The 27214-nt window shown below is 47.0% G+C and overlaps 5 protein-coding genes across 5 annotated transcripts; 3 read left to right on the forward strand and 2 right to left on the reverse strand.

The window, feature by feature from the left end:
* Positions 1-8567: 8567 nt before the first annotated feature.
* On the forward strand, positions 8568-9467 carry PHALS_09727 (small glutamine rich tetratricopeptide repeat-containing partial; the record flags this gene model as incomplete). Its single annotated transcript, XM_024725035.1, has 3 exons — positions 8568-8602; positions 8674-8734; positions 8796-9467. The coding sequence occupies 3 exons, from the start codon at positions 8568-8570 to the stop codon at positions 9465-9467; spliced, it is 768 nt and encodes a 255-aa protein (XP_024575852.1).
* Positions 9468-9587: 120 nt separating this feature from the next.
* Positions 9588-10007, reverse strand: PHALS_09728 (c-myc-binding; the record flags this gene model as incomplete). Its single annotated transcript, XM_024725036.1, has 3 exons — positions 9588-9617; positions 9682-9927; positions 9987-10007. 3 exons carry the CDS (start codon positions 10005-10007, stop codon positions 9588-9590), a joined length of 297 nt encoding a protein of 98 aa, XP_024575853.1.
* A 460-nt stretch (positions 10008-10467) lies between these two features.
* Positions 10468-13381, forward strand: PHALS_09729 (oxysterol binding family protein; the record flags this gene model as incomplete). Its single annotated transcript, XM_024725038.1, has 2 exons — positions 10468-10521; positions 10586-13381. 2 exons carry the CDS (start codon positions 10468-10470, stop codon positions 13379-13381), a joined length of 2850 nt encoding a protein of 949 aa, XP_024575854.1.
* Positions 13382-13421: 40 nt separating this feature from the next.
* PHALS_09730 (er membrane protein complex subunit partial) lies at positions 13422-16846 on the reverse strand (the record flags this gene model as incomplete). Its single annotated transcript, XM_024725039.1, has 8 exons — positions 13422-13444; positions 13505-13575; positions 13644-13972; positions 14047-16243; positions 16306-16360; positions 16430-16663; positions 16728-16736; positions 16825-16846. The coding sequence occupies 8 exons, from the start codon at positions 16844-16846 to the stop codon at positions 13422-13424; spliced, it is 2940 nt and encodes a 979-aa protein (XP_024575855.1).
* A 7413-nt stretch (positions 16847-24259) lies between these two features.
* On the forward strand, positions 24260-24616 carry PHALS_09731 (uncharacterized protein; the record flags this gene model as incomplete). The annotated part of the gene is made up of 1 exon (XM_024725040.1): positions 24260-24616. One exon carries the CDS (start codon positions 24260-24262, stop codon positions 24614-24616), a length of 357 nt encoding a protein of 118 aa, XP_024575856.1.
* Positions 24617-27214: the final 2598 nt, after the last annotated feature.

Consider the following 27214-nt stretch of genomic DNA (forward strand, 5'->3'; position numbering starts at 1 on the left):
ATTAACCAAATTTAGGTAGTTTTAAGACTGAATATATTTATAGGTGTTCCTTAATGTTTTCTCAGCTCCCTTGACGGGTCACTCTCTATTACATGACTCTCAAGCCATGTACCCATCTAGTAACTGTGGTGTATGCCACACCACAGCTCCCTTGGGAGAGTGACGGGTCACTCTCATGTAACCCGTCAACTAGGGTGTTCTGGGTTACGAACAAAGTGTAATAATAATGCATGTAAAATATACATATCGCAGTGTTAAGCGGCGTAATCTCAACATACACTCGTCATTACTGCTTGTTGATCCTTGGCATTGGATTAGTCTTGACATTAGCTGCCTCGCGTATAAACGCAAATTTTTTGGTTTTGAGTGCCTTTGTCAGCATTTCTGCAAGCTGACGCTTCGTGTCGATCTAATTGATCGCCAAACTTCTTTCTCGCACATTCTCGCGGATAAATTGCTGCTTTATGTTCACGTGCCTCGTTCAAGCATGCTATCCGGCGTCGTTGGCTAATCTGATCGCTTCTCGTGTAATCTTCCCAAACTTGTGATCCTTCTTCTTGCTCGCGACTCTTATCTTTAGGCATCGCACGCATCCAGAGAACTTCGTGAGCTCAACGGCTGACAGCTATAAATTCAACCTCCACTGAGCTGGTGTATTGACTTGAACACCAATAGCGTGCCTGCTTCTCAAACGTCTGTCATCGGTATCGCTGCCCACTTAGCATCTGAATGTGCCTGTAACTGGGTTACACGTACCTTGGTATGAAAGGGTGGATCACACAAGATGATGTGGCCATACAAAGGTCTGAATTATACAAGTGGGTGTAATCATGCAATGGTGTGGCTACACCGTAAGGGACTGCCAGTAGTTATGCATACTAATCAGGTTTTACTAATTAATTAGGGAAACCTAAGGTCTTAGATATAAATAAAGCGTCAATTTTGAACGTAAGGGTATATTTGCCTTGGATAAAGTATTGGGGTACTCATGGAGGTAGCGGATTGCGATCCGCTACACTCGTACAGGTTCTGGTATAGAACGTAAGGTCGGTGACCTAAGCTTAGCTTCCTCTTAGCAAAGAGCTACGGCAACCCCGCCGCACTAGGTAGCACTCGTAGTCTGTCTACGCCTGAGTTGTTACGACTGATCCTCTGAGAGGATAAAGGAATACTCCTTCTTGCCTTAGGGCATACAGGACGGGCTTAATAAGCTGATGTCCCCGCTATGCCCTGAGGGCGTAGGGCACCTAGTTGCGCAAGGGCCCGAGGCCATAACGCGTGCCTTGAGGCGTTTTCGTGGTGTAAAAACGCTCTGCTAAAGCACCTACAGCAGAAGCTGTCGGCGTCAATAACGTCCATGACGGCACCGTCGACGACGGATGACTCCTTCCGACGCAGGCTGATCATGGTGAGCGTTAAGACCTTCGAGAGTATCGATTGAGAGAATCTCCTGTCTTTGGTGAGAGAGGCAACAGCAAGTGGAGCTAGCTAGCTCCAAGCTCAGAGGCCGATCACGAGAATGAGCACTCACGTGCGGTACTTTGGTTTGCACGGCGTCCTTCTCCTGAAAGCAGCTGCAGCCACAGTTTTTGCTAGGGTTCTCGCCGCTTAACCAGCCATATCGCGTGCGATCGCGTTTCCTTGCCGCTCGACAGGGCAAGAAGGAATTGGAAGACTTTGTTCAGAAGTTGCGAACTTTCCTTGCCGGCATGGCAGCCGATCCTCTCCCCAAGGCGGTCACAGTGCCCATCCTTATGGAGGGCCTTCGCACTAGCGTGGCCAAATGAAAGTCTTTCGTGTGCATCCGTCTTCTTATGAAGAAGCGATAAATGTGGTATTATATGCCGAATCCAACTTTTAGTCGGCACAACTTGGTTGGGATGCACACCGTCAGAGATCGTCGAGCGGGCCTGAACCAATGGATATTAGCTACGCTGAGTAAGAGGAGGGAGAGCTCCGAGCTGCCCTGCAGCGTTTAAATACCCGACGGTGTTTTGTCTGTGGAGACACCCGTTACCTTCGGACTGGTTGTCCCCTGCGCAAGGCTCGTAAAGGTTCATCAAATCGACGTCGACTTCCCGCTTTTAACCAGTCTGGTTTGTCGCGGAAAAACGAGAAAACCCAGTAGGCGCACGGCCCAGCCTCGAAGAGCTCCGTGCTCTTGAACACGGAAAGTGTATGCAAGCCGGGCTTGCTGGTAGTAAAAGCGACCGTGAAGGGCTCTGAGAAGCCATGGAAGATCCTTATCGATTACGGGCGTCGGGTAATTATGCTCGACGCTCCACGATCGAAGGAAGTCAGCTGTATCCTGAAGCCCTGAAAGCGCATTTGAGTGACACCGTCACTGTTCGCCTGGCGACGGCGACTTGTGTCACAGTGCTGAGGGTCCCTGTGGTCTCAATGTCAAGTTTCTTGACTTTGATAATACACTGCTTAGTCTTAGAATTAGATGCAAGGTATGACCTTATCCTTGGTATGGCATGGTTGAATCACCATGAGCCTTGGATCCATTGCAGGTCGAAGACCTTAGTCGCTACTCCTGGTGGAGCTTTGGTGATTCATAGACCCACATTTGCTAAGAATCAGAAGCGCTATTGGCGCGGGCACTGGACCGGGATGGTCAATGTGCATTGTAGTATCCAAGTTGTCGAGCACCAAAGGCGTTTTGGACAAGAGTCCCGAGCATGGCTCGCGGGCTGAACGTGGAGTGACACGTAACCCACTGAGCACTGCTCACGTTGCGAAGCAGTTGTTGCATGCCAAGAGTGGCATGGTCGGACGAGGTCCAAGGTATCTTGGGCAAGGCCCTTGTGATGCGCGTGGAGCGGCACTTTATCCACAGGACGGAGACTGCGAAAATAACAACTCTTCGTCGAATGTTATTTACAACATCAAAGTTTCGATAGAGCAGGAGTGAGGACACTGGACGACGCTGAGTGCGTGTTTTCTCTGGTCTCGACGGGACGTAAAACGGAGAGACGGCGATGCCGTGTGTTATCTGCAAAGCGTAGGGCAACGACCATGACCCAGGGTGTGGATACCGTAGACGATAGCGCAATGCTAAACAGCCTTGTCAGCGTGATGGGAGAGGAAGACGGCAACGTCGCTCTTGATGCTATTCCCGCGGTGGATGCTCTTCTTGAGCTGGACGAGATGTCCTTCGAAGAGTTTGGCGGTGCCTTTTAGCCGAGGTGGTCATTGTGTGCGAAATGAGATCGACCTGGTCCGAGGACTAAATCATGCCCAGGGAGCAGTGCGACGTCATTGACGCCTTTTTCCGTGCGAAGCAAGACGCAGGAATGATGTTTGAGAGCAAGTCCTCCCATTCGGCACCCACGTTTTGTGTCCGGAAGCCGAATAGCAAGTGGCGTATCGTTCACGCTTACAATAACATAAACGCTTGAACTATTCCGGCACAGACGCCGTTTCCTAGAAAGGATGTTCACCAGAACAATATCGTTGGTTGTTCAAAGTACAGTGCACGCGACTTGGTTGATGGGTATTACCAATTGCTCATGAGTAAATATTTCGCTGACAGTGGTGAGTTCTCCGAGCGGGATGCGCTGGTGATGCCCCAAGGGCTATCAAATGCACCAGCAACATTAATCGTTTTGTGACGCAGTTGTTCCAACCTTACTGGGTGTATGCACAAACATATTCGTCCACAATCGTGCGAGGCGCGGGAAGACAGATAAGGAAAACCACATCGTCCATTTAAAGCGGTGCTCGGGTGCATGCGCGCGAATAAGATGTATGCTTTATGCAGATAAGTTCATCTTTGGGGCTGAAGAGACCGGGTGCTTCATTGGGAAGCGTGGCATCCGAGCGGATCCCGCTGAGGTCAAGGCCACTGTGGACTGGCCGGTTCCAAAGATCCAAAAGAACTTGCGCGAGTGGCTTGGCCTCGCCACCTACCTGCACAAGTATAGCGCGAATTATACGGAAACGGCTCGGCCATTGTCGAATCTCCTTAAGAAGGATCCGGAATGGTGTTGAGACACCGAGCGTCAGGATGCTATTGTCAGGGTCAAAGACAGCCTCTTTCATGCACAAATACTGGCATCTCCAGACTCCGATCGTCCTTTTAAAGTCATTTGTGATGCTTTGGACTTTGGCATCGGCTGTGCACTGCTGCAACCCGACGCCGAGGGGCAAGATCAGGTGATCGCGCTCGAATCTTGCCCGCTCAAGCTTACCGAAAAGAACTACCTTATTCACGACAAGGAATTACTTGCGATGAAAAATGCACTTGTCAAGCTCAGAACTTACCTGCTTGGCTCCAAGCCGTTCGTGATCTACACAGATCATGCATCACTACGCACTGCGACTCAGTCACCTCACCTCTCGCGGAGGATGGCCAGATGGCTGTCCTTCTTTGCAGAAAAAAACGTCGAGGTGAAGTTTAGGCCGGAACGAGTAATGCTTTGGCTGACGCGTTATCACGTAGACCAGATTATGAGCTTGCTCATGTCACAACGATGACGTCGTCCATAACATATTTGACCCGCGCCGCATACGCAGGCGATGATATGTGCGTTGCGCTGCTACATTACCTCGGGAGCAAGAAGTTCGGAATCTCGGAAAAGAAGCTGTCGTCGCGACTGCGTGCACGGTTGCACCGAAAATCATTGTATAATGGACTGGTACCGATTTGACAAAAATGTGCCACGAATTGTGGCTCCTCACGATGAGGATTTGAAATATTGTATCCTCTATGAGGCCCACGACACCCCATTCCGGGGTCATCTTGGTCGTAAAAGACCTACTAGTTTATGAGTTATGCGGCGGGGCTGCCTTAGTCCTTTGCCTAGAGGACGTTAAGCTAAGATCACCAACATTACGTTCCATACCAGAACCAGAACTAGAACGAGTATGGCGGACGCGATCCGCTACCTCTTAGAGTACCCAAAACTCTCACAAAGGAAAATTAATCTCCCGTTCAAGATTGAAGCTGTAATTATTTGCGGCAGAGCCGCCTATATCTAAAAATTTAGGCGTTTCTGATTGAAAAGTAAAACATTGCTACTGGCAGTCCCGCCACGTAGTGGCTTCTTGTTGCGGTGCAGCCACAACATTGTGTGCTTACACCGACTTGTGTTACCCACATCTTTGTACGGTCACACCATCTTGTGTGACCCACCCTACGATACAAGGGTACGTGTAGTCCCGTTACAAGTTGCCACTACTGGTGGTCCAAGCTGTTCAAATGGACGCGCACCTGTGTGCGCATGTGCGAGATGTGTAAAAGGGTGATACCCTCTCCGAGTGTTGGCAGTCCATGCGTATGAACTTTGTGTTTGGCCTGCCGAAGATTCGGCGGGCAACACCGGTGTCGTGGTCTTCGTCGACCGTTGTAACAAGATGGTCCATCTTGCGGCGGTGCGGGCACCATCGACGGTGTCGGTACCGCGACGCTGCGAGTAGATCGTGTCTTTCGACAACATGGACTCCCAGAGTCAATTGTCTCTGACAGAGACCCAAACTTCACTGGTGAGTTTTGGTCGACGAACTTTTAAGGTGCTGCGCACCAAGCTCGAGATGTCAACTAGCGGATCATCCGCAGACCGATGGTCAAAATGAGCGCGTGCATCGCGTACTCGAGTACGTTCTTTGCAGTGTCTCCGCAGTGACTCCACGGTGCTGAGTGCCATGCTACCACTGGTAGAGTTCGCTCTGAACAATGCAGTGCATTTTTCTACGCGGACGGGATCGTTCATCCTCGCGACCCGCCGACGCCGACATCCTATGGTTCAGGGTTTGGTGGGAGAGGAATTTCCAAGCGGCTAGCTGATGTCAGCCTTCTCACTGTCCGTAAAGAAGTCCATGACTTCCTGACTACCAGACTGAGTGTCTTACGGCACGTTTGGGATGAGATGGCCGAAAGCTACGACATGCATGCAGACAGAAGAGGTAGAGGCGATGTTAGAAACGTTGAGGTCCGGGACCTGGTTTTTATAAACTTCAAAGAACCTCCCTACACATACAATTTCTGCTGTCTATGACGAAGCTCCGTCCACGGTTTTTCGGACCTTTCAAGTTGTGGCCAAGCGTGGCCTTGTGTATACCCTAAACTTTCCGAAACGGGTGCGCTCTCACCAGGTGTATCATGTGGGCTTGCTCAAGCCGTACCCGGATCCGGCACAAGTAAACGCGGAAGCGTTGGTGCCGAAGCGGCGCCAACAGACGCTCGATCACCCAGAAGCGATACCAGCATCTTGTTCTGAGCACGGAGTGCAACAATTTACGTTTCCAACGGCGCAAGGAGCTCCACCATCGCATGAATCGACGCATTCGTCTGCTCAACGGCTAGGAGTCGCTCCGACAGAATGCGATATTCCTCAACGTGAGGCAGCCGGTGCCCAACGTGCTCCAAGCACTTGACGTCTTCCGCCCAGCGGTATGCGACCCCAGCACGAACCTCAACGGAGTCCCGATTGCGACGAACTTCGTCCTTAAGAGCTTGAAGAGCATCGCAAGTCGCCGGACGGCGATCGACCCAGTGCTTCGACGTCGTAGCCAGGGTTTAACCTCGTGGGAGTTTAAAGTGCCACTTCGGCAAGACTGCCCCGATGTCACGAACGCTTGTGATCAGAGGGATGATGACATTCCGTGTCGTCGTACGCACCAAGCTTCTTGGCATTAGCCAGGGAAGCCGAAGGGCCATGGGCTGAGCTCAAGCTATGGCCTTGAGCTGCTGCGGTTACATTCTCACCCGTCTGAGAGACCACAAAGTTTGCGTGAGCGTGACGGATAATTCCATGTGTCGTAGGGCGATACTACGCAGGAAGTCGGCGTCGCATCTTGAGGATGGCAAACTCAAATTCGGAGATGGCGCTCTATGCGCATGTCCACTTCCATGTGGCTTCGCTGTAAGGTAAACAGCGAGAAAATTCCCGGTGCCGCTGCACCCATCGCTCAAAGAGCTTCTCATCATCTTCAGCGGTTCTTAATGGGCGAGTACTACAGATATCGTCCGCATCGTGGGGACAGGAGCGCCTCATCTTTGAGCACTTTATCAAGTGTGGAACCTATCGATTGGGATTTCTTGATGTACCAATAAGCGAGCCCGGAGAGCTTTTCGTTCGTCAAGGTCACATACATAGGAAGGGATTGCAATGGCAATTGGACATGGTGAACATTCATGTACCAAGTGACTTGCAACCCACAGCGACAGAAAGTTACCCAAGCTCAGCTTGAGTTTTTGCCTAGAGCCCGACCACATAGACTCCCAGCAATCATGTGATCGCGTCCTTTGCTTTTGCCGCGGGATCCGCCGGCGGAAGCCGTATTCCACACGAGGGTCAAAAATTGACCGCGGATCCGAGCGCTAGAGAGCCGCCCTGCGGGCAGCCTCCAACTGCTGCTTCTGTGCCCCGTCAAGGTGATTGGTAATGATACCACTTTCATCGAATGTCCAGTGCTCGAAGAAGGGACACGGCGTCCGTAAGGTTCGAGCAGGTCTCACGTCGCGGCGCTGGGGCACCTCGCCCTCTTTTTCTTCTCATCCCGGTAAAGGAGTGTCCGACTTGTGATCAACTTCCTCCAAATCTTCGACGAGGTAAATCATCGCTAGTGGCGGGCGCGTTGCGCTGTCTGAAGTTGCACCGCGTGCAGGAGTCGATGTAGGGCTCTGCCCGTGGGCGTTCTCGGGAACAGCGAGGCTGGGTCTTCCGTGTCTTCGATACAGCGTCCATTGAGCAGACAGATGTCAAAAGGTCCTGTTGATGTTGTGGTGTCTTCGACACGCGAGTCTCGTTCGAGGCGACAGTTGAATGTGAGCTATAGATGTTCACAATCTTGATGGGGAGAGTATAACGGGGTCACACAAGATGGTGTGGGTTACACACGATGGTGTGACCACACAATGGTGCGGCTAAATTTGAAGTAGATATCAGTACGTGGCTGGAACAGCCAGTACTTTAACATTGAATTTGGTTTTACTTTGTAGACAGAAAGCCTATAGATTTAGATATAGACGGCTTTGCCGCAAAATACATTTTAAACGGAAGAGTTACTTAGCCTTGGGATACGGTTGTAGGACTGTTGGAGTAAGCGAATTGCAATTCGCTACACTTGTACTAGTTCTAAGTATAGAACGAAGGTCGCCGACCTTAACTAAGTTTTCTCCAAGCGCAAGAGCTACGGCAGCTCCGCTGCAACAACGCTTCTGAGCTTGCGGGATTCCTGGGAGGCTTATCTACACCATTTCTAAGTACTGCTTCAATAGCATCAGATTTTTCGTATTAAAATGCCCATCGCAGCTCACGCACGTCTTTTTGCTCAAAGGGAGTTTACATTTGAATTGATTACTCACTTTATTCAAATAAAGTGCCTCATTTTGTTGATCCCAAGTCGTTCTGTCTACTGTGCGTTTGTTGACTCGCCTTTTCTGCGGAAGCGTGCTCACCATAGAATACTATACGTAGCTAAAGGCGCATGGCTAAAAGCTACCTCAAGACTTCTGTTTTGTCAAGTAAGAAACTTTTGGAAATCTTGATCCTGATAGATTGAGCCGGTATTTGTGTTGCAAATACCGATATATTTACTTTTTGTGGAGATTTTTCGCTATGAGCTCCGAGGACGACGCTGAAGTGCAGAAGACGTGCGTGACTTTGTATTTCATTAATTCATCATCTATTTAACTTCTTTGCTTCCTACCTATCGATCCACCAGTCTCGGTAATGAAGAGTTTAATCACAAGAACTTCAGCAAAGCTGTCGAGTGTTACTCCGAGGTGTGTTTGTCACGAGAGCGATTATCAACAATGATAACCTAAGGATTTTTGACTGTTACAGGCCATCCGCTTGAATTCAAACAATTATGTTTATTACTCCAATCGCAGTGCCGCATACGGCGCCATGGGTAATTGGGAGCTGGCTGAGAAGGATGCTCAGGAATGTGTTAAGCGGAACCCTACATTTGCCAAAGGCTACCATCGCCTAGCTAATGCACAGCAACAACTTGGCCGAAAGAAAGAGGCAATTGAGACGCTCAAGATAGCGCTGACTGCAGCTTCAAACCCAGATAAAGTCCCGGGTATCAAGAAGTTGTTGCGCCAGCTGAATGAAGAAGTCACGCTCTCGAGCACTTCTTCGCCACAGGGTGTTAGTCGACAGGTACCAGCGCACGTCGCTAAAGAGTTGCAGGAACTTCAGCCACAATTTCAAAAGATTCAGCATGAATCGGATCAGATTGAGGCGAAGCTAGCGGCATTTTCTCGACAAAAGAAGCGTTTAGCGCTTGTGGAGCGGGAACTAATTGATTTGCCTGAGGGCATTAAGACATATCGCAGCATCGGCAAGATGTTTATGCAAACTGGTCATGACGAGAATGCTGCGTCTGTGACGAATGAAAATAAGCTCTTGAACGAGCAAATGTCGTCCCTTGAGGCGCGAAAAAATTATCTCAACCGCCAAAAACAGTCGGTGCAAAACAACATTACGGAGCTTTTGGCGCAGTGTACGTAAGTGCTAGACAATAGCTAATCAAGAATTATGCTGTAATTGTAGTGGAGAGTGCATTGATGAGATAAGCAATCAGTCAAACATATACAATCGCAGCGGGCTTTGCTCAAATCTACCAGTTCATTAGGATTCCTCCTCTTCTTCCGTTGTAAGCTAGGAATACAAACAACCAGTGAATTCAAATCAACGTTGCATCATCTAGCATAGATCTTCTTACGCGTTTGTTTAGCTCCTCAATCGTCTGAATAAGCTCTGCATTTTTCTTCTTGAGCTCTTCGTTTTCGGCTCGCAACGCGTCGACGTCGATGCCTGTTGGGGCACCCATGAAGCGCTTGACGTAGTCCACAGCATTTGGTGGCTTATCCGATTCTTCATATAGACCCACTAATACTTTAGTAAGTGCATCCACAACGCCGCTCTTCTCCAAATACTTCCGAAATTCTTCCTTTTTCGAGTCAGGCGTCTACAAGCACTACGGTTCAAATTTACAGGCTTTGTGGAAAGTATATAAATGCAATGGACCTGATATGTGGCGGTGCTCATACTTTGTGATGTTGACTTGTATCTTCTCGTTTATTGACGGATCAGCGAGATCAACGTCTTGTAGTTACAACAGCGTTGGTGTCTCGCAGTTAATATCTGTGATACGTCGTGCCTCTTCAACTCCAGCCTCTAAGCACATGACACTATATATCTTCAGAAATGTATATCGATAGAATATGAGCTCTTGAAGACTCCTTAAACCTCTTTCATCGAATACACAAAAGGACAAAAAGTGCAAAACAAGGCCATCACGATCCAACACAGGACTCTTTACGTCGGACAGGATTTGCTGTGGCCTACTCCGCACTCTTAACGCTTTCGCGTCACTCCGCCTCTTTCCCTGCTACGGCGCGGTACGCAAATTTCTTAGGCGCAGACGCCCACCACGAAGGACCAGAACGGCCACATACACGGAAGCGACGTCGGGGCAGTCGCTCGTGAACGCAAGCGAGACCGAGCGATGCAGGCACTTCAGGACGCGCAGCAGCGCTTTAATGATCTTGTTAGCAACGACGTACGTCTAAAGACTTTTTGACGTGATACTAGTAAATCTCACAATCTTATCATTCCTTTCTTAGTGGCCTGAACGGGTACCTTTAGAGGCCATGCCCGAGTACGACCCACGGTACATGAAAGAAGGTTTTCTTCAGAAAAAAGGTCAACGGTTGAAAGGATGGAAGCGCCGCTGGTTTGTTTGTGATGGACGAACACTTTCATACTACATTTCGAGAAAGGATCGTAGGCCTAACGCCGTAATTCCGTTGGAAGGGTGCACTGTGCAGGATGGTGGATTAAGCGAAACGTGGAACTCGCCTCGTATCTACCTAACAGACCCGGCCACTGGTATAATGTACTGTTTATCGGCAGAAGAAGGCATCGTTGTGACTCAGTGGCTGGACGTTCTTCAAGTAGCTGTAGCACGTGTCAACAATGCCACAACTGAGCTCAGTGCTACGGAAGCGTCTCAGAATAAAGGGAGACAGCACAGAAGTCAGGCCGCACCGTCTTCTTCTGATGACGAGGACGGTCGTTTGCATTTGAAACGTGCAACGTCATTAGGACCTTCTCAAACTCGCACTGTAGCGCTTAAATCAGCGTCCTCCGCAGCCATATCTAGTGCTCCAACAGTTTCTAATGATGATACAAAGCGTACGACAAGAATAACATCGGCTCCGTCGGCGATAAACAATTCCCTTCGCACTCCCGCACCGTCTCTTCATGCGCATCACCACCGTGCTCATCGAAGCAAGACACAACATTTACCGACGACCATTTCGCTGGAAAACGAGCTATCTCATGGTCTAGACGTGCTCGAAGCGCTCCTTTGCAGCAACAACGCAACAAATTCGTCTTCGGCGCGTCATCACGTAACGTTTCGTCCAATTGGCGCAGTCAATGGAGTGTTGCGCAGTCTCGGGACCGACTCAAACTCGGGAAAAGAGTATGCACGCGCCAGTATCGTGCTGCCCATATCATCCGAAGTTGCCGCCATTCTGCTGTCAGACCACGCGCGTCGAGCCGAGTGGGACATGCACTTCCCATATTCAGCCCATGTCGCCACGTTTGACGATGCTACTGATTTAATATACCTATCCAGCGGCAGTTTTTCGCAAATTCAATGCACAAAGCCATTCGTGGCGCCTCATGTGGTAGCAGCAGCTTGTGCATTGTGTGCTGCCATCTTTTCAAGCTCTTCAACGTGGGAGTCAACTATATCGGCCATGGTGTATGCAGCAGCCATCGGTGCCATTATGTGTAGTGTAGACTACAGTGCGTTGACGACTCCACGTGATTTACTTCTTCTTCGTCATGTGCGCGAATCTGCTGTACCAGAGTCGCAAGAGATGAGTGAAGACAAGTCCGAGGCTGAGATGGGTCAGTCAGTTGTGCTTATTTTAGAAAAGTCAGTCGTGAACGAGTTGAAGCCCGTGATCTCGGGCTCAGTGCGTGCACATGTTGGTCTCAGTGGCTGGCTACTTCAGCCTGTTGATTCAGGACGCGGTACACTAGCAACTTACGTGACCGATTTGGATATGAAGGGTTGGGTGGGACCCAGGACGCGTCAACACTATTTACTGTCTCGCTTGGATTGTGTGTCAGTTCTCAGTGAGTATGTCAACCAGGCACAGTTGTGTGGATCTGAGCTCGGATTTGGCGGTGATATTGACGAGGATGAAGAAGGAGCGTTCGACACTCGAAGCAATGGGATTGAAGACAATAGCGACGGAAGTGGTTTGGGAGGTATTGCAGATGATGAATCATCAGCTATTTTCCACCCAAAGTCATACATGCGCGGTATGATACCGTTACCCAGTGGTGGTCTCAAACTCATCGATAAAGAAATTGCCAAGAAGCAGGGCGGTGTGGTAAAAGATGTAATCAAATCGGCTGGAGCAAAAATTTTAGAAGGCAAATCAGCAGTGAGTTTGTCACTACCTGTGCGTATTTTTGAGCCTCGAACGAACTTGGAACGGGTGTGCGACCTTATGTTGTACGCGCCGACATTCCTGAATGCTGCATTTACACAAGACGATGCGCTGGAGCGCTTTAAGTACGTCATTACATTTGCTGTGGCTGGTTTGCATCACAGTATTGGACAGCTGAAGCCATTTAATCCGATTTTGGGGGAAACGTTTCAGGCTGAGCTGAACGATGGCACTGATGTGAGCTGCGAGCACACGAGCCACCACCCACCTATTAGCAATTTCCAATTTACTGGTGAGAAGTATTCGATTGCTGGATTTGTGTTGTGGCACGCTAGCATGAGCGTCAAATCGAATGCAATGCTTAACACTAACAAGGGTCCTGTACGAGTGACATTCCCTGACTCCGAGAGCCTTCCCGGAACAACTATTGAATACAACTTGCCTTACTTGCAGATCGGTGGCTTGCTGTGGGGAGACCGTACCGTCGACATTATGGGCAACATGATGTTCGAAGACAAGAAGAATCAATTACAGTGCGAGCTACGCTTAAACCCAGATGCAAAGTCGGGCATGGGCGGCATGTTCTCGAGCTCGAAGACACCCACTGACTCACTGCGTGGTGTCATCATGGACACTTCTGTATCTCCAGCGCGGGAGATCTGTGATGTTTCTGGATCGTGGCTGCATGACCTCGTCTTCGGCTATACGACGTATTGGAGCATTAACAAGCATCATAGCGGCTTCATGGTGCCGTATCCAGAAGACAGAATTTTGGCCTCTGACTCGCGACATCGCGAGGATCTGCACTATCTGGCGGTCGGAGACCTGGACGAATCGCAAGAGTGGAAGGTGAAGCTAGAGGTGCTTCAGCGGGCTGATCGTAAAGCACGTCTGGATGGCCGTCGTCCCAACCACTGGTCTTTCCGAAGTTCTGCTAGTGGCCATTAATGAATCTCTTGCATAAGAGCTGCAGCATTTACAATGGCTATCACTTGGCATCTAAATAAGAATCTTACTGTAGGGATCAGCAAATTGCAAGTTTTTTTTACTGCTTTCTATTTACTGGCATACCAAACTGTACGATTACTTCCAAGCAGCCTGCAGCGCTTTGCGTTGTGCGAGTGTCTTTGTACCGAATGTTACTACGAGGAACGTTAAACAAAGCAGGATAAGCATCTCGTGCTTAAAGTCGGACGGGAGCAGATCAAACGATTTGGCAGGCGCCATGCGAACGTAGAACATGTCAAGACCATGCGCGAAGACAAGCGTTGTCGACTCGAGCTCGGCGGGTGCTGTGCTGATGGCATTTACATTTTCCACTGTTTGGTTGTACGTCAGCATGGCTTGTGGACGGTTGTAAACGGGTACCAACGGCGAGTACATCATCAAGCCCTCTGCTTGTTCTTCAGCTGTAAGCGGCTTCTCCGGTTGGCGCGGATCAATATGATTGCGAGTCAACTGAAAGATCTGGCCAGTTTCCATTCCTACCAGGATGGATTGCGGAGTGATGCCATGAGCTGTTACCGTCACTCCAAGTGACTTTGACAAACAAACAAGATGAAATTTTGATGAGTGCCGACATTCAAGAACCAATTTATCAAATAAGCACGTACTGTGATCTTCGTAGGATAGATAAAGCTCTTTTGAAGCACAAATGGGGCTTTCGGGTCGAACGACGATCGCGATGACGGCCACGATGGACGCTTCCACGGATTTAGCGAATGCATACCCACTGCACCTTCAAACAAAGACAGAGACACCATCTCCGTACGTTTCTCCTTAATATTCCAGAACGAGTACACTAACCAATTCTCGCTTTGCACCATGCGAACAGGACTCGAGGCGTTTGCGTGATGCACACGATGGATTATCCGCCCCGCCACAGAATCGATCAGACTCACGTAAAGCACAGAGGTTGAATTATGAGCTTCATTTGAGTTTTCTGTCGCAATCGTAGCAAGGCCAAACAGATTTGGGTTAAGGTACTTTATCAGCAACGAGTCATCGCCTGTAATGGTCACCGCGGAGTCGACCACCGAATGATCGTGATGGTGTGAAGTCGCAATTACCTCTTGATCACGCGGAAGCACAATCGACCAGGACTCTCGTGCACGATAGTCAGTCGTCATGACATCACCTTCATTCTTGATGTAATACCCACGAAAGGCGTTAGATATTTTGTCGTAACGGTAGAAAAAGAATTGATGAAGTTCCGGGTGAACGAAGCCTGCTGTCTCTCTGGGATATAGCGATACTTTGAGCGTGTTCTCTGCAATGAAAGCCACACTGCGGCGCGCAACAAGCTCTTCATCTGTAGCCAAATGCTTTCGTTTGGGCAAAAGAACCACCCACGAGTCTCCAGACGCAACACCGGCCTGAGCTGTATCCACCTGATGGCCATCGTCACCATCAAGCCAAATGAGATCTGTCGAGCTGGAGACTAGCAGCAACTCAGCGCCTGAGCCAAGAGCCGGATGATCACGCGTCACAAAGAGTTGATAATCCGGACCAACGAATACAACCCACGCCACTGTGCTAGCTTCAGCACGAATCGCAAATAACTTGCCACTTTCAGTTAATACAATGATGTACTTAGAGAATCCGAATAAGTGTGCGTTCGGTGGTTCCTTACGCGCAACACGAGATCTGTCCACGCCAAGTTGAGTAGAATCATCTTCAAAAAGCGTTAAGGACAATGTCATGACCCTCCTTGCGAGTTGCTGTAGGTGCTTCATTTCAAGTTGCAGTTCCTCTGTAAACGATGGGATTCGCGTTAACGCCGTTTTCTCAATTTCCGTCTCTGCTGGCGTTATCCAGCGCACACATTTAACGTTGGCCAAAGCTTCTTCACGCATCCACTGAATATTCGTCTTGTCATCATTTGTCTTCATGTCATTCGATGTCATAAGCAAAGCATCGTCTTTCAAAACAAGCACAGCATGACAACGAGGAGCCAGATCTTTTTTCGCATCATGGCAGCCTATGAATGCACGAGAAACATCGCTACCAAAAAGGGACAAGTTCAACTCAACCTTCCACGAAACCAAAGCAATGCTTTTTCGTAACGTGAATGACGCGATATTCACCCCGTTGCCTGTCTCCATTGGAGAAGCATTGAACAGTACAGCGTCGTCTGTATCTGACTCAACTAAATCTCCGTAAGCACTCACAATCGAAGCAACCTCCACGTTAAAGGCACTCGAGATTGTTAGAATCGCACGCTTTCCCGAGTCCAAACAGAGAACCAACGCATTTGAAATACTCGTGTCGATCGCCATGACCAGGTCGCCATCTAATTCGAGCGAGCTCAAAGCAATCTCTGGCGCATCATTCGTGCTCTCCAGGGCTTGCAGCAGTAACTTGTCCTTAGTTAGCGTTACCGCAATAGTCTTGCCTTCCTCACTGTCACGACGCAGCACAGTCGTAGCTTTCAAGTCTCCCTTATCTTGCTCTTTGATCTCTGGACGGTTAAAATGGTTTATAATGCGCCCTGAGGAAAGCTCAACCTCCAACATTTGACTGCCGGCGAGCACATACAGCATTGTATTGTCCGATTTGATCTGCCACGACAGCACTCCAGTCTTCACTGCTTCATTCGTGAAATCTTCCGGTAGTGTCTGCACCTTCACTTGACCATCTTGGACACTAATCATAGCCACACTGGATGACGTCAGTACTACCGAGTGATCAACATCTAGTGCGAATAGACCCCCAAAGACAGCATTCTTCCGAGCTGAACCCGCACTAGTCACTTCATCCCATAACAGTACACCCGTCGAAAGATCCCATAGTCTCAAATTGTGGCCGGCTCTATATCGGTGAGAAAAAAGTGAGAGACAATTCTCCTAAAATGTTAGTAACCCGCCACGTACCCTGATACTGATAGTAGTCCATAGTTGGTCAGCTGAATGTCGTTGATGGTATCCCCTTAACAAAATATCACGTCAAGTCAATGCGTCGTCCGAAGGAAGATAAAGCTGAGATATGATTTCTCACCTTCAGCAAATACGTGGCGCCAGTGGATATCGCCAGTTTTGGAGTCTAAGCGTGCTAGAGCTCGCGACCGCTCGTCCGATGCTACGTACACAGCTCTAGTCGTGCCTCTGGACACGACTAAATGCGGCCCATGTGCCACAAATCCCCCGAAAGCTACAGCCTGAATTCGTCCCAAATTTTTTAGACTCCAGTCAAATTCACCAGCCTGATCGGCATATAACGCGTTGGAAGCAGCTAGGCACAACGCCGACGCCAGTAAACTCAGTAGCATTATTCCGACCGATCTATCTCTTGATACCAGTGAGGGCTATGTAACGTACATTCACACAACATCATTAAGTAAGTGTACACAATTTGCTGGTTATAAGGCACATCTTTTTAAGTAAGTTTCGTACTGGCCTGGCGAAATACCGACATATTCAAGGTAGCAATGGGCGGCACGGAGAAAGTGAAATTAAAGTAGCTGTGCTGAAATCTGATGTGTTCTGACAATTGGTCATAACGGGTGCGTACTGTATCAATGTGTAGATGCATCTTATACATCATTGTAAGAAAAGGAGGACTTCCATAGCTCCGGTATCTGGAACTCTGTGTTACATATCTGATTCGGGAAGGCATGTCCTTAACGTAAGTCCGGACAGAATCTGATAAAGATATTAGCAGTTAGTATGAGTTTGGGCGAATTCTAACTAAGATATGTCCTTCCTGGGTAACCCAGGTAATTCCTTACAGTAGAAATCTTCGGGTTCGCTCCTAGGTGGGGCGTACGAAACCAACCTCTGTATGTTTGCTAGTGCGGAATCTTTGTGTCGAAGCCTTCTCTGTGCAAAGTGATTGGTAAATCTGTTTGTATCCGGCAGCACTTGTTGTTAGTCGCACGACCAACTTATGTGAGCATTGTACTTTCTGCGAGAATGCAACACGTTTGTTTGATATCCTGTACCCGATCGGCTAAAGAAACTTTTGTATGCTATTAATCCCATGAGATCATCGAGCTCACGACCCAAGGAACCAGATTTGTTACTCACTTGCCTAGAGGCCCTCACCAACACTGAAAATGCACTGGCGAGAAACATGCAAAGATGACTCGACCAGGTGTAAGTGGAAGCACAGATGGCACACATGATGAGGCTGCCGATGATGAGCATCCAGTTCTATGTAAGCAGCAACAAATACGCACACGGAAGGTCTCGATGCCAGCCGCACCCGTTCGAAGAACCAACGTGAGGATAGGAATTGTCGATGCCCCTAAGAGTTGGTCTGACGTCATTAGGGTGATGGGAGTTCCCAACTTCTGGACATAGCCCGCTAGTTCCCGTCTCTGTGTCGGAAAGACAAGAACATCTACTGATTTGGATGTTTTCATGTTGTAAATACCTTTACGATATATTAGTGCTCATTCTTGCGCGCGGACAGCTCACTTAGCGACTGCAAGCACGCCGCGCTGATCCCCATCTGGGGCATGTCTTAATCAATTGCTATCAAAACTTTTCTCTCCAAAAAGGAAGGGTCTATCCGTGGTTGATAGCATCTCTTGAAAAGCGTATCGGCTGCGTTCGGAGTGGTTAAGGCTTTTGAGTAGTGGATTGCGATCCGCTACACTCGATCTGGTTATTGGATAGACGTAAGATCGGTGGCCTTAGCTTGGCTACCTCCAAGCAAAGAGCTACGGCAGCCCCGCTGCTGCTCCTGACTAAGTGGTATGAAGGGTCAACCTTCCACGTTAAGTCGCCTGACTAATTCTTCGCGGGAAATGTCGAGTCTCAGCAGGCCCAGGGCAGCTAAAACTTAGGGAAAACTAGTTCTTTTGTAATTTATGGTTGTCAAAGCCAACAGTAAAAAGTTTTTTTCTAACTGACTGTTTACATCAACGTCCTGAGCTATGTCAAGCCGCAAAAAGCTGTGGTATATTTAGAAATATTCTGCAATTATGTAAGCCGTGCTGCTGTCAAAAATATTCCACAGTATGCGGAGCCATTGAGGAAACGATTACAGTATCCATGAATCTTGCGACGGGGATATGTTTCCATCAAAATTCCCTAAGCCAATGTGAGGCTGTTGACATTGTTAAACGTTTTCTTGCTCTCAAAAGTTGTTATTATCCGAGGTGTGAGACATAAGTCACATATAATTAAAAAAATCAGTGCCACAAATTTCTCTGCTGGAGAAGGTTTGGTGAATCACGAATCCACCTCTACCTTTCCACTCTTGACGCGAGCATGAAGTTACAACAAATTCAAGCAAGGCATGAGATTGTCTGAAATATTGAGCAAATATGTTTCTCATTGCTCCGAGCAGATCTCGTTCGACAGAGGTGGCAGTGAGTCGCAAATTTAATAAATGTCAGTGAAAAGTGATCGTGTACCTCTGCCTAGACAGAAATGATCGACTCTATGCCGTGGACCCCAGAGTGATTTTTGTGTAGGACTTTTGGTAACAGCTGTAATTTAGTTTATCCTTGCGAGTGTTGGCGGAGAGTAGCTGTGCATCGCGGCCTCCGTGCCAAAGACGGTGACATCTACGAGCAAGTGTGTGGTGAAGGTTGCAAGTTTAGTGTCATACGATTGGGTAAAAATGTACGGCTCGTCCTTGTTACGGTGTATCGATACTGTTGAGTAATTGTGCCAGGCTCATCATTTAATGCGATGAAACAGCATGGCTAAGCGGCGGCAATGATTTTTCACTCGTAAATGGAGTGGTCGATTAGTCCGAAGAGTTGAAGTTTCTCTTGGCCACACCCGGTCGAAGCCCACTTTGAGCTGTTCCTGGCAGATTTTTGCAAATAAATGAAAGGAAAGGAAAACACCGAAATAGCTCGATTGATATCAGAGGAGCAGATGAGCTAATAAAAAGCCGTTGATCTGTCGGATATTGAAGACACTAGCAAAAAATGACTACAACGAGTATGATAGCTATCCACAAGGTTCCCACGGATCCTTCATACCCCTTGTTGAGTTGATAGCAAACTGTGGTGATAAGAGACGCGCATTGCATGTCGCCCCGGGGGGTGAATGCGTTATAAAATTGATTTGAATCCTGGACTCAACTGCTGCGTCACAAGCCAATGACAGTGACCGAGGGAACAATGTGGCGCTACTACAAAGAGGGAGAAACGTCTCCATTTGGTGCCTACTTTCTGCGTGAGAAAGATTATAAGCAGGTGTTGAAATGTTCTTGCTTATGATAAGCACAATGCAACCGCGATAGCCCTTGCGAACGCCCGATTTTATAAAGAATTTGCCACAAAGCAGTACGATCGGCTGCGCTTTATCAGCGCTATCAGTCTGAATGATGAATACCTCGACCGCTAGTAATGTCTCTTTTATTACGGTAAGTACCACGAGCGGATCGCTCTGGGCGTAGCTGTCTTTGTCACAAGGACTGTCGAATGTACCAGCAACATATCTGATACTTAGCTGGTCAGGCCACATCATGGCTATGCACAAGCCTATTTTAACGATGTACTCGTCCATGGTCGGGCAAAGCACGGAAAGTTGGATGTAGAGGACCACATCAAAAACTTCGAAGCAGTGCGTGAGTTAATGAGCAAAAACCATACTCTATAGCATATGCACACATGCCTTTGGCACTGATGAAAACCTTTCTGGAATGCTTCGTTTAGAAACATGGATTGCGGGCAAAAACCACAAAGACGTCGTTTGGCTAGTAATTACGGCCCAAATGGACTTCAGAAAGTATCTCCGCCTGACCAACAATTTGCACAAGTATAGTGCAATTATCATGATAAAGGTATACAGATCATGTGCCACTGCGAACAGCCATCTCGCAGATAACGTCAATGTTGTTGTCCGTTCTTGTTAAGAATTTTTTTTAACAAGGCCAACAAAAAGTGATGGCGAATGTTCTTTTGCATCGCCCCGACTATGATCAGCCCCATACTACGATGGCGACGTCACCCAAAGGTGTTAGCGGTACGTACAGTGTAATGGTTAGACACAACACGCGTTATGTCGCTGAAATATTTGCCCAGAGACTGCATTGTCAAAGCGTTTGGTAGCACTGCTGCGCCTAATTTAAAGGTATGCTGTATTTCAATAGTGATCAACGTGCGGTAGTGCCTCACGATGAGGATCTAAGTCATGCTGTACGAATTGCTCAAAGCAGAAGGCAGTTCAGCATGAATTGCTGAATCGTGAATTAGCCTTCAGCGGATTTCTCGCATTTGACTTGCTCGTAATAGGATATTGTGTTTTATAAGTCCACTTAAACCACGAAATGCTCTGCATTCCCGTCGGATTATGGAGTGTAGCTCAATTTTTTCTAGCAATGGTCGTAAATGTCTAGTATAGCGATACCGCACCGAGACTTTTCGACTACAGGCACTGCATGAGTTGGTCAGCTAGCAAATTCTAATGGACGGTTTCCATTCACTGTAAATTATGGGTTCCTTGTTTCGGCTTTGGTGCCTCCGTGTGCTTCTTCACAATCTGTCACGCTCGATGCACAAAGTTTAATATTGTCGAAAAAAGAAAATGTCATTCTGCAACGAATTGTAACCTCACTGAAAATGACGATCTTAATTAAATTGACAGCTTTCACACCCTTGTACCAGGGTTAGTTGGTAGTGGTGTCAAAGAAAAACGGAATATCATTTGAATAGGATGACATGAAGGTGTACCGCATAAGTAGAAGCAGATTCAGAAACCTTCAAGGTTTGCCCCAGCACCTCGGCCTTTCCAGACAAGCGCTTTGGAGGATATCCTTTACTATACGAGTAACGCGTTGCGTTTGACCATCCGTCACCGCATGGTCATGTCCAATCTGGTGTCAGCACTTTAAGCAACGCTCAAATAAAACTGCTGCGAAGTATAACCGCCGGCTTGAAATGGCGCCTAAAATTTGCCGAGTAATATACAATCACCAGCACCAGTATTGCCGACATCTATGAAGCGAGGCAGTTTTCTCAGATGGTCGATCACGACAACAATACTTATAATATCCAAGGCGTCTCACAAAAGCCGAACGCTAAAGTTCATGCTGATAAATAAAATGTCTAAATTTTGAACTGGCCAACGGAGGTGATGCATGTGGTGAGGGCTATATTCACCGATACGTTTCGCATGTACGCACAAAAGTGCCCACTTACTTATACATGTTGGACCAGCAGTGTAAGGTGCTCGCTTCATCATAGTTTGTCTCTTTCGCAATTGCCATTCGAAACGAACCATGTACCTTGTAGTTCCGAGCCGCTGCAAGTACTCCGTACGATAATGTAGCATAGAGATTGTATAAAGTAACCCATTCAATAGCGACCACACGCAGAAAAACCTGGATAGAGAGTCAAAATACCGTTACAACCTTACGAGCACACAAGTAATAGATAGGGAAATCATGTTCTACAGAATTTGCTCGTTTAGCAAGAGATAATTATGAAGTGGGCGTAGGGCCGGCGAGCTCAGCACAATTGTAGTCGATATTTGCTGGAGTGGAAGAGCATCCGTACTCCGGGAAACATGAGGGCCTGAGATCTAACCATGCCCCTTACGACCTGACGCACTTTTTGTCTTAATCTTCCCGGTGGCAGGGTCGATCAGCGCATAGCGCTCCACACTAGCGAGCGATTTCTAGGCTTGTGTATAATTGAAAATGTGTAAGCAAGATCATGGAGGTGAGTGCGACTGTTGGCATTAGAATTTTGAGGCGCCAGGGTCGTGCTTTGGAATCGCATGTAACACATTAGCGACGTTGCACTCTTAAGCCTGCTTTTGATGTGTCTTGTAAGCAAAAGATACGATCCTCAAAAGAATACAAAATTACCTGCCCAATGCGGCTCTAAACACAGGCGGTACTTCTGGTGGGTGTATCGAAAGCGCTTCAAGACGACTTGGAAGTGCTAATTATACTCTCTGTTTGGGCGGAAAGCAGATGCGTAAGAGCTCCACCACGGCGCTGCAAACAACTTCTAATGGATTAAATCCATAATCATGAACAAATGGGATCTGCAAAAGATCTTTCTACTCTTGCGCTTATAGACGGCTAAGCTTGGCTTGCTGAGGTACATAACTTTTCTAGGTCCCGAGCCGACGTTGTCGACTCTTCAGCGGTGGAATATCGAATCACCTTCGACTTAAAAAACGGCACAAAGCTCGTGGAGTGCTTATAATGGCTGTGTATCTCTTAGTGAGAATCTTGGTGCCAATTTCGGTCTGGGAGAGTAGCTAAAATCATTCAAATCGATAAAGACCTTCGCTGATACTGGCTTGTAGGTCGTCAGAAGAAGTGTTCGCGCCTTTCCTAAGGCCTCATTAATCCACAGGAGCACGATTGGAAGACGAACTACAAGGCAACCGGTGCTTGTTCAAACAGGCGCTGTAACAAGCAATTGGAGGAGGAAGCTCTAAGAGCTGAAGGTTTTGAGAAGAAAAGAGATTTATTCAGCGCTTACTTTTGCACAGTGCCTTGTATTGCACACTCAAATTGAATCTATGTGTGCTCATATCGTGATGTAGGAAGGGATAAGAGGGTTTGCAGCGTATTAGATGCGAAGTCTCAATTGCAACTTCACGAGAAGTTTAAAAATACCAAAACATTTCTGCTGATGAAGACAATGTGACATCGTGAAGGAGGGCCCATGAAAGACGGGTGCTTCTAGCCTCACGTCATGCACTTCATGAAAAATTGTTCTTGAGCACAGCAAACAGATAAAATCACTATTAGTTTCATAAAAAATAAAAACTTGTGTATGTCGCTTTTATGATAGTTAGACAAATAAGTTCTTTCGGTTACATGAGAGCCATTTTTTCGCTTCTGCGTGTCATATTCTATGTGTTAACCGACGTAGGCTCGCTGGGTTAAGGTTCATAGCTGTAACGTGCACGACAATCCCGTTGCACAATGGATATTGGAATTATCCCTGATTCAATTTCATTCAGCCAATGTCCATGGCATGAAGATATTGAGCAATAAAATCGAAATAATGAGTGTGTGGGCATCACTTTTCAGACGAGCAATGATTGTTCACTGTCAGCAAATTTCAAATGTTCTGACTTACCGAGGCTGCTTTCAGCGTATGCACAGATCAAATGTGGCTGCTCTTCGCCAACTATATACTTTGCTTGACCCTTTCGTTATATAACATTGTTTTTTATGCTGAACTATTTTTGCATTCCTTGTAGAATAGGTAGCATGTAGTTTCTGTTGTTTGTGTTTGTCAAAATTTGATGCCGATTGACATGTGTTTGTAAGTTAGAGTTTATAACACCACAATTACCTTATTTTGTGATGCGATTGCAACACAGCACCCTCATAAAATATATCAATTACTAACGAGCGGGATTTCGATATCTGACTTCAACACTTTCGCAAGGAACCTCGCAAAGGCGAAGCTCTTAGTGTACGACTTTGTTAATTGCCAAACATGATTAATTTCTACGCACCACCTAGATGCAGAGCCGAGAGTCTTTTTCGAAAAAAGCTCATTTCTCTCAATATACAGTTTGAATTGTTAATTACACTATAAGCGTTCTCAATATACTATCTGTTCCTGTCAAACCCAGCGTAATGCATAGCGTTGACTAGTAGCCCAAGTAACAACGGATCTCTCCTTCCAATATGATTCATCAGGAACGAGAACTCATCATAATGCTCCATTATGGTAGTTCACGTAGTTGTGATTTTGATCTTATCTTTACACTAGGGTAATATATACGTATGACTTTATAGCGACGTACCTCGCTATACCGCTATTCATTAAGGTAGGGATCTCACTGGTGTCATAAAAGTTTGGTCATATATCAAGACAGAGCGCTAATTCAAAGTTCCAAGAATGAGTTTGACCTCTTGACTGCATACTCGTGTACCAGCTTTTTGATGGTTAGCCGCACCAGGATTTCTTTCCTCAACTGTTTTTTTACGGCACGAGTTGTGCGCTCCGCTTTTGTATCCAGCGGAGAAGATAATACGACATCTCACCGCGAGACTCATGTCGGGTTAAGACTAGCCATTATTGCTATGGACCTGACTCAGTGGGCTAAGCTTGCCGATCTGCAAGCTCAGACAGTCACCATCGATTGTATCACATCGTATTTACGATCTCATGCTCTGCGGATCACAACGCTTTACAAAGAGACTTTCAAGCGCACGTTTTGCTCTTTAACTGAGTACATGGTACTCTCGAATGCTGCGTTTTGGTCCGGCGAGAAACGCCCGGTTGCTAAATATGTATAGTTCAGTGCATTTTTTTGATAGATCAAAAGCTGTCTGGTGCTCTTAAAGCAGAAGAGGTGAGTTCAAATCTATATCTTCCGCTTAGATCCTCTTCTGGAACTGAAGGCTGGAGAAAGAACCAATGCGTACATGACTACATTCGAAAAATGGGTGAAGAATGCATGTCAACCAATCAGAATTCTGATTACGAGCCAGCTTTTGTACACTAGCCGTCCTACTACTGTTTTCCGTGATGTTTGACTCTACAGATACAAAGCAAAATGGTGTTGATGTGGGCGCTTACCACCTCTAATTATCGTTGTAGCCGACCTTCCTTGTTCTTAAAGGCTGTGTGGACAGCTACCGGTTAAGTCTTACCTTGGGAATTAGTCGAAGTAGGAAGCGTGTCGTGTTGCGCTATTCCGTATCGTCTCCTCAATGAAGTTTAGACATAGGGTACACCGAATCAGTAGCAACAACGGTACCACGGCAATTTTGCCAAAGCGAGACCTTAGATCTTAAGAAGTTCTTTGAGCACGGATAGCTCTTCCACTCCACCAGATATTGTGATTGTCTCTAGTAAACCCACCGACCCACTGTCTGCACGATATAGAAGAATTTTGCTGCTTATCAAATGTAGCCGGAGGATGGCGATACTCCCTCGGCTGACTCTGGATGCTAGTGGCACATAACTGTCCCAATTAACGCTGATACTTGCATAAGCCGCTTTCCGGATGGCTTGCTGAATCACGCAATCGATCGATGAATTTGATGCATGTGAGAGCTTTAGAGTCGTATTTATGCTCTAGAGCAAATGATACATCAGTTACAGGGATGTCTAAGACTTTAATTTGTCTTTGACAAAACGCTTGCCTTCAAATGGCTCGTATGAACGGGTCGAGATACGGCTCGACATATTCAGGGTGTGTTTGTAATCTCGTCAAGAGAAATATTAAACTCGTTTCTGGCTCCAACCGCAAACAATCTGATGAAGTATGGCACATCTCAGTTTAAACGGCTGCAGACACTGCATGCCATGTTGAATTAGTCGCTTTCTGTAAATCTTTAACCCACTACCTATCCATGTGGAATACATCCGTCTCAAGCATCTGCTTGTAATTTCTTTACATTTTGGCTATCCTCTATGGCTTCATGCGCTCGGCAAATGAATTGCAATTTTAGATCTCTGATTTCTCTTCTTAGAGTACCCGGACTGATATTAGCGACTCGATTCGTATCATCAACTACACACCAAACCAAGATCGGAGCTACTTTGTGGCGGAGTAAAACGAAGACGGGGAATGACGAAAACGTGTAAATCCTGTATCTGTATGTATTGAATTGCAAAACCCATGAGTGGGAGCAATTTGATACAGCATCACAGTCTCACCATACAAGTGCTTCGAAGTAAATTTGCCACAACACGGTTGAAGGATTTTGTCTCGCCACCTGCCCGCGGATAGTCATATTCAGGATGATTCCCATCACCTTAAACACAGCCCACCAAACCGTTCCTGTAGAGCGTGGATCTTAACTCAAAACAATGTGCCTCAGTGAGCCATGATGACAATATAACTTGCAACTAAAAGTTAATCAACATAACTGTTTCATCAATGTTGACAATAACAAACAGATTAGACATCGTATCCAAGTAGTCTGCCAAGACCACGGCGCCGGTGTTATTGAATGCGTCTTCTAATGAACAAAATAAAGATCACGAAATGTTGTCGGGATTCTGTCAATATTGACTTACTGACCGAGGCTGCCGAAGCGTGTCAATAGGGCTGCGTAGTCGACACGTTCAAGATGTGTGCACATAAGTGCTTAACTATTGTACATATTAGGTATAAATCATTGCGCTCCCGGGGCTGTACGACCAAGCTCCGTAGGGAATATCATGGGTCTCAAACTACTGAATCCTCCGTATTGTAACAAAGAGTGGCCGAGCTGATTTGCGATAGGTCAGTGCTGTAACAAAGCAATTTTTGTGGTAGTGTATCGTAATGCAGGCGTGCAAAATATTTGTTTTCTTAACTCCGAGAAATATTTGTTTTTAATTAACTCCGTGACCTCCAAAGCTTACAGAAGCCCCACAGATGCTGCCTATGATTTGTGCACTGTGTTATGCACCTAATCGATAAGCAATGTCCCAATGGGACATGTGACATATCATAGCAGGAGCGACGCAAAAAATACATCTGCCACCAATTTAAGTCGACGAAGCTAATGCCTTTAACAAAAATCACTTACTCGGCAATGAATAATAGTAATCTGGCCATTCTCTGTGAGAGATACGTTGACAAAATCGCTGTGCGAAACGTCGTCTGCTCTGCGAGTCCACAAACGTATAGCTTTAAGCATGCAAATCATGAGCTCAACAGATGCATATACTGATGTAAGTAGCTCCAATTCGTGAACTAAACAGATAATCGAAGCTGAAAAAACTGAAATTCAACTACACGTTCGTGCCCACTGGTACAGTAGCCTCCCGCTTGAGTACGCACCCGTTTAAGTACGCCTTCCAGATATGTACGCAATTTATCTCGAAAAAAAACAGTTTTAACTTTAGTCCTTGAACATGTCGTGCAATGTCATTTGCCGGGCATTTTGCATTTTTTT

This window comes from Plasmopara halstedii (assembly GCF_900000015.1).
Source record: "Plasmopara halstedii genome assembly, contig: Scaffold_430, whole genome shotgun sequence".
Taxonomy (NCBI): domain Eukaryota; phylum Oomycota; class Peronosporomycetes; order Peronosporales; family Peronosporaceae; genus Plasmopara; species Plasmopara halstedii.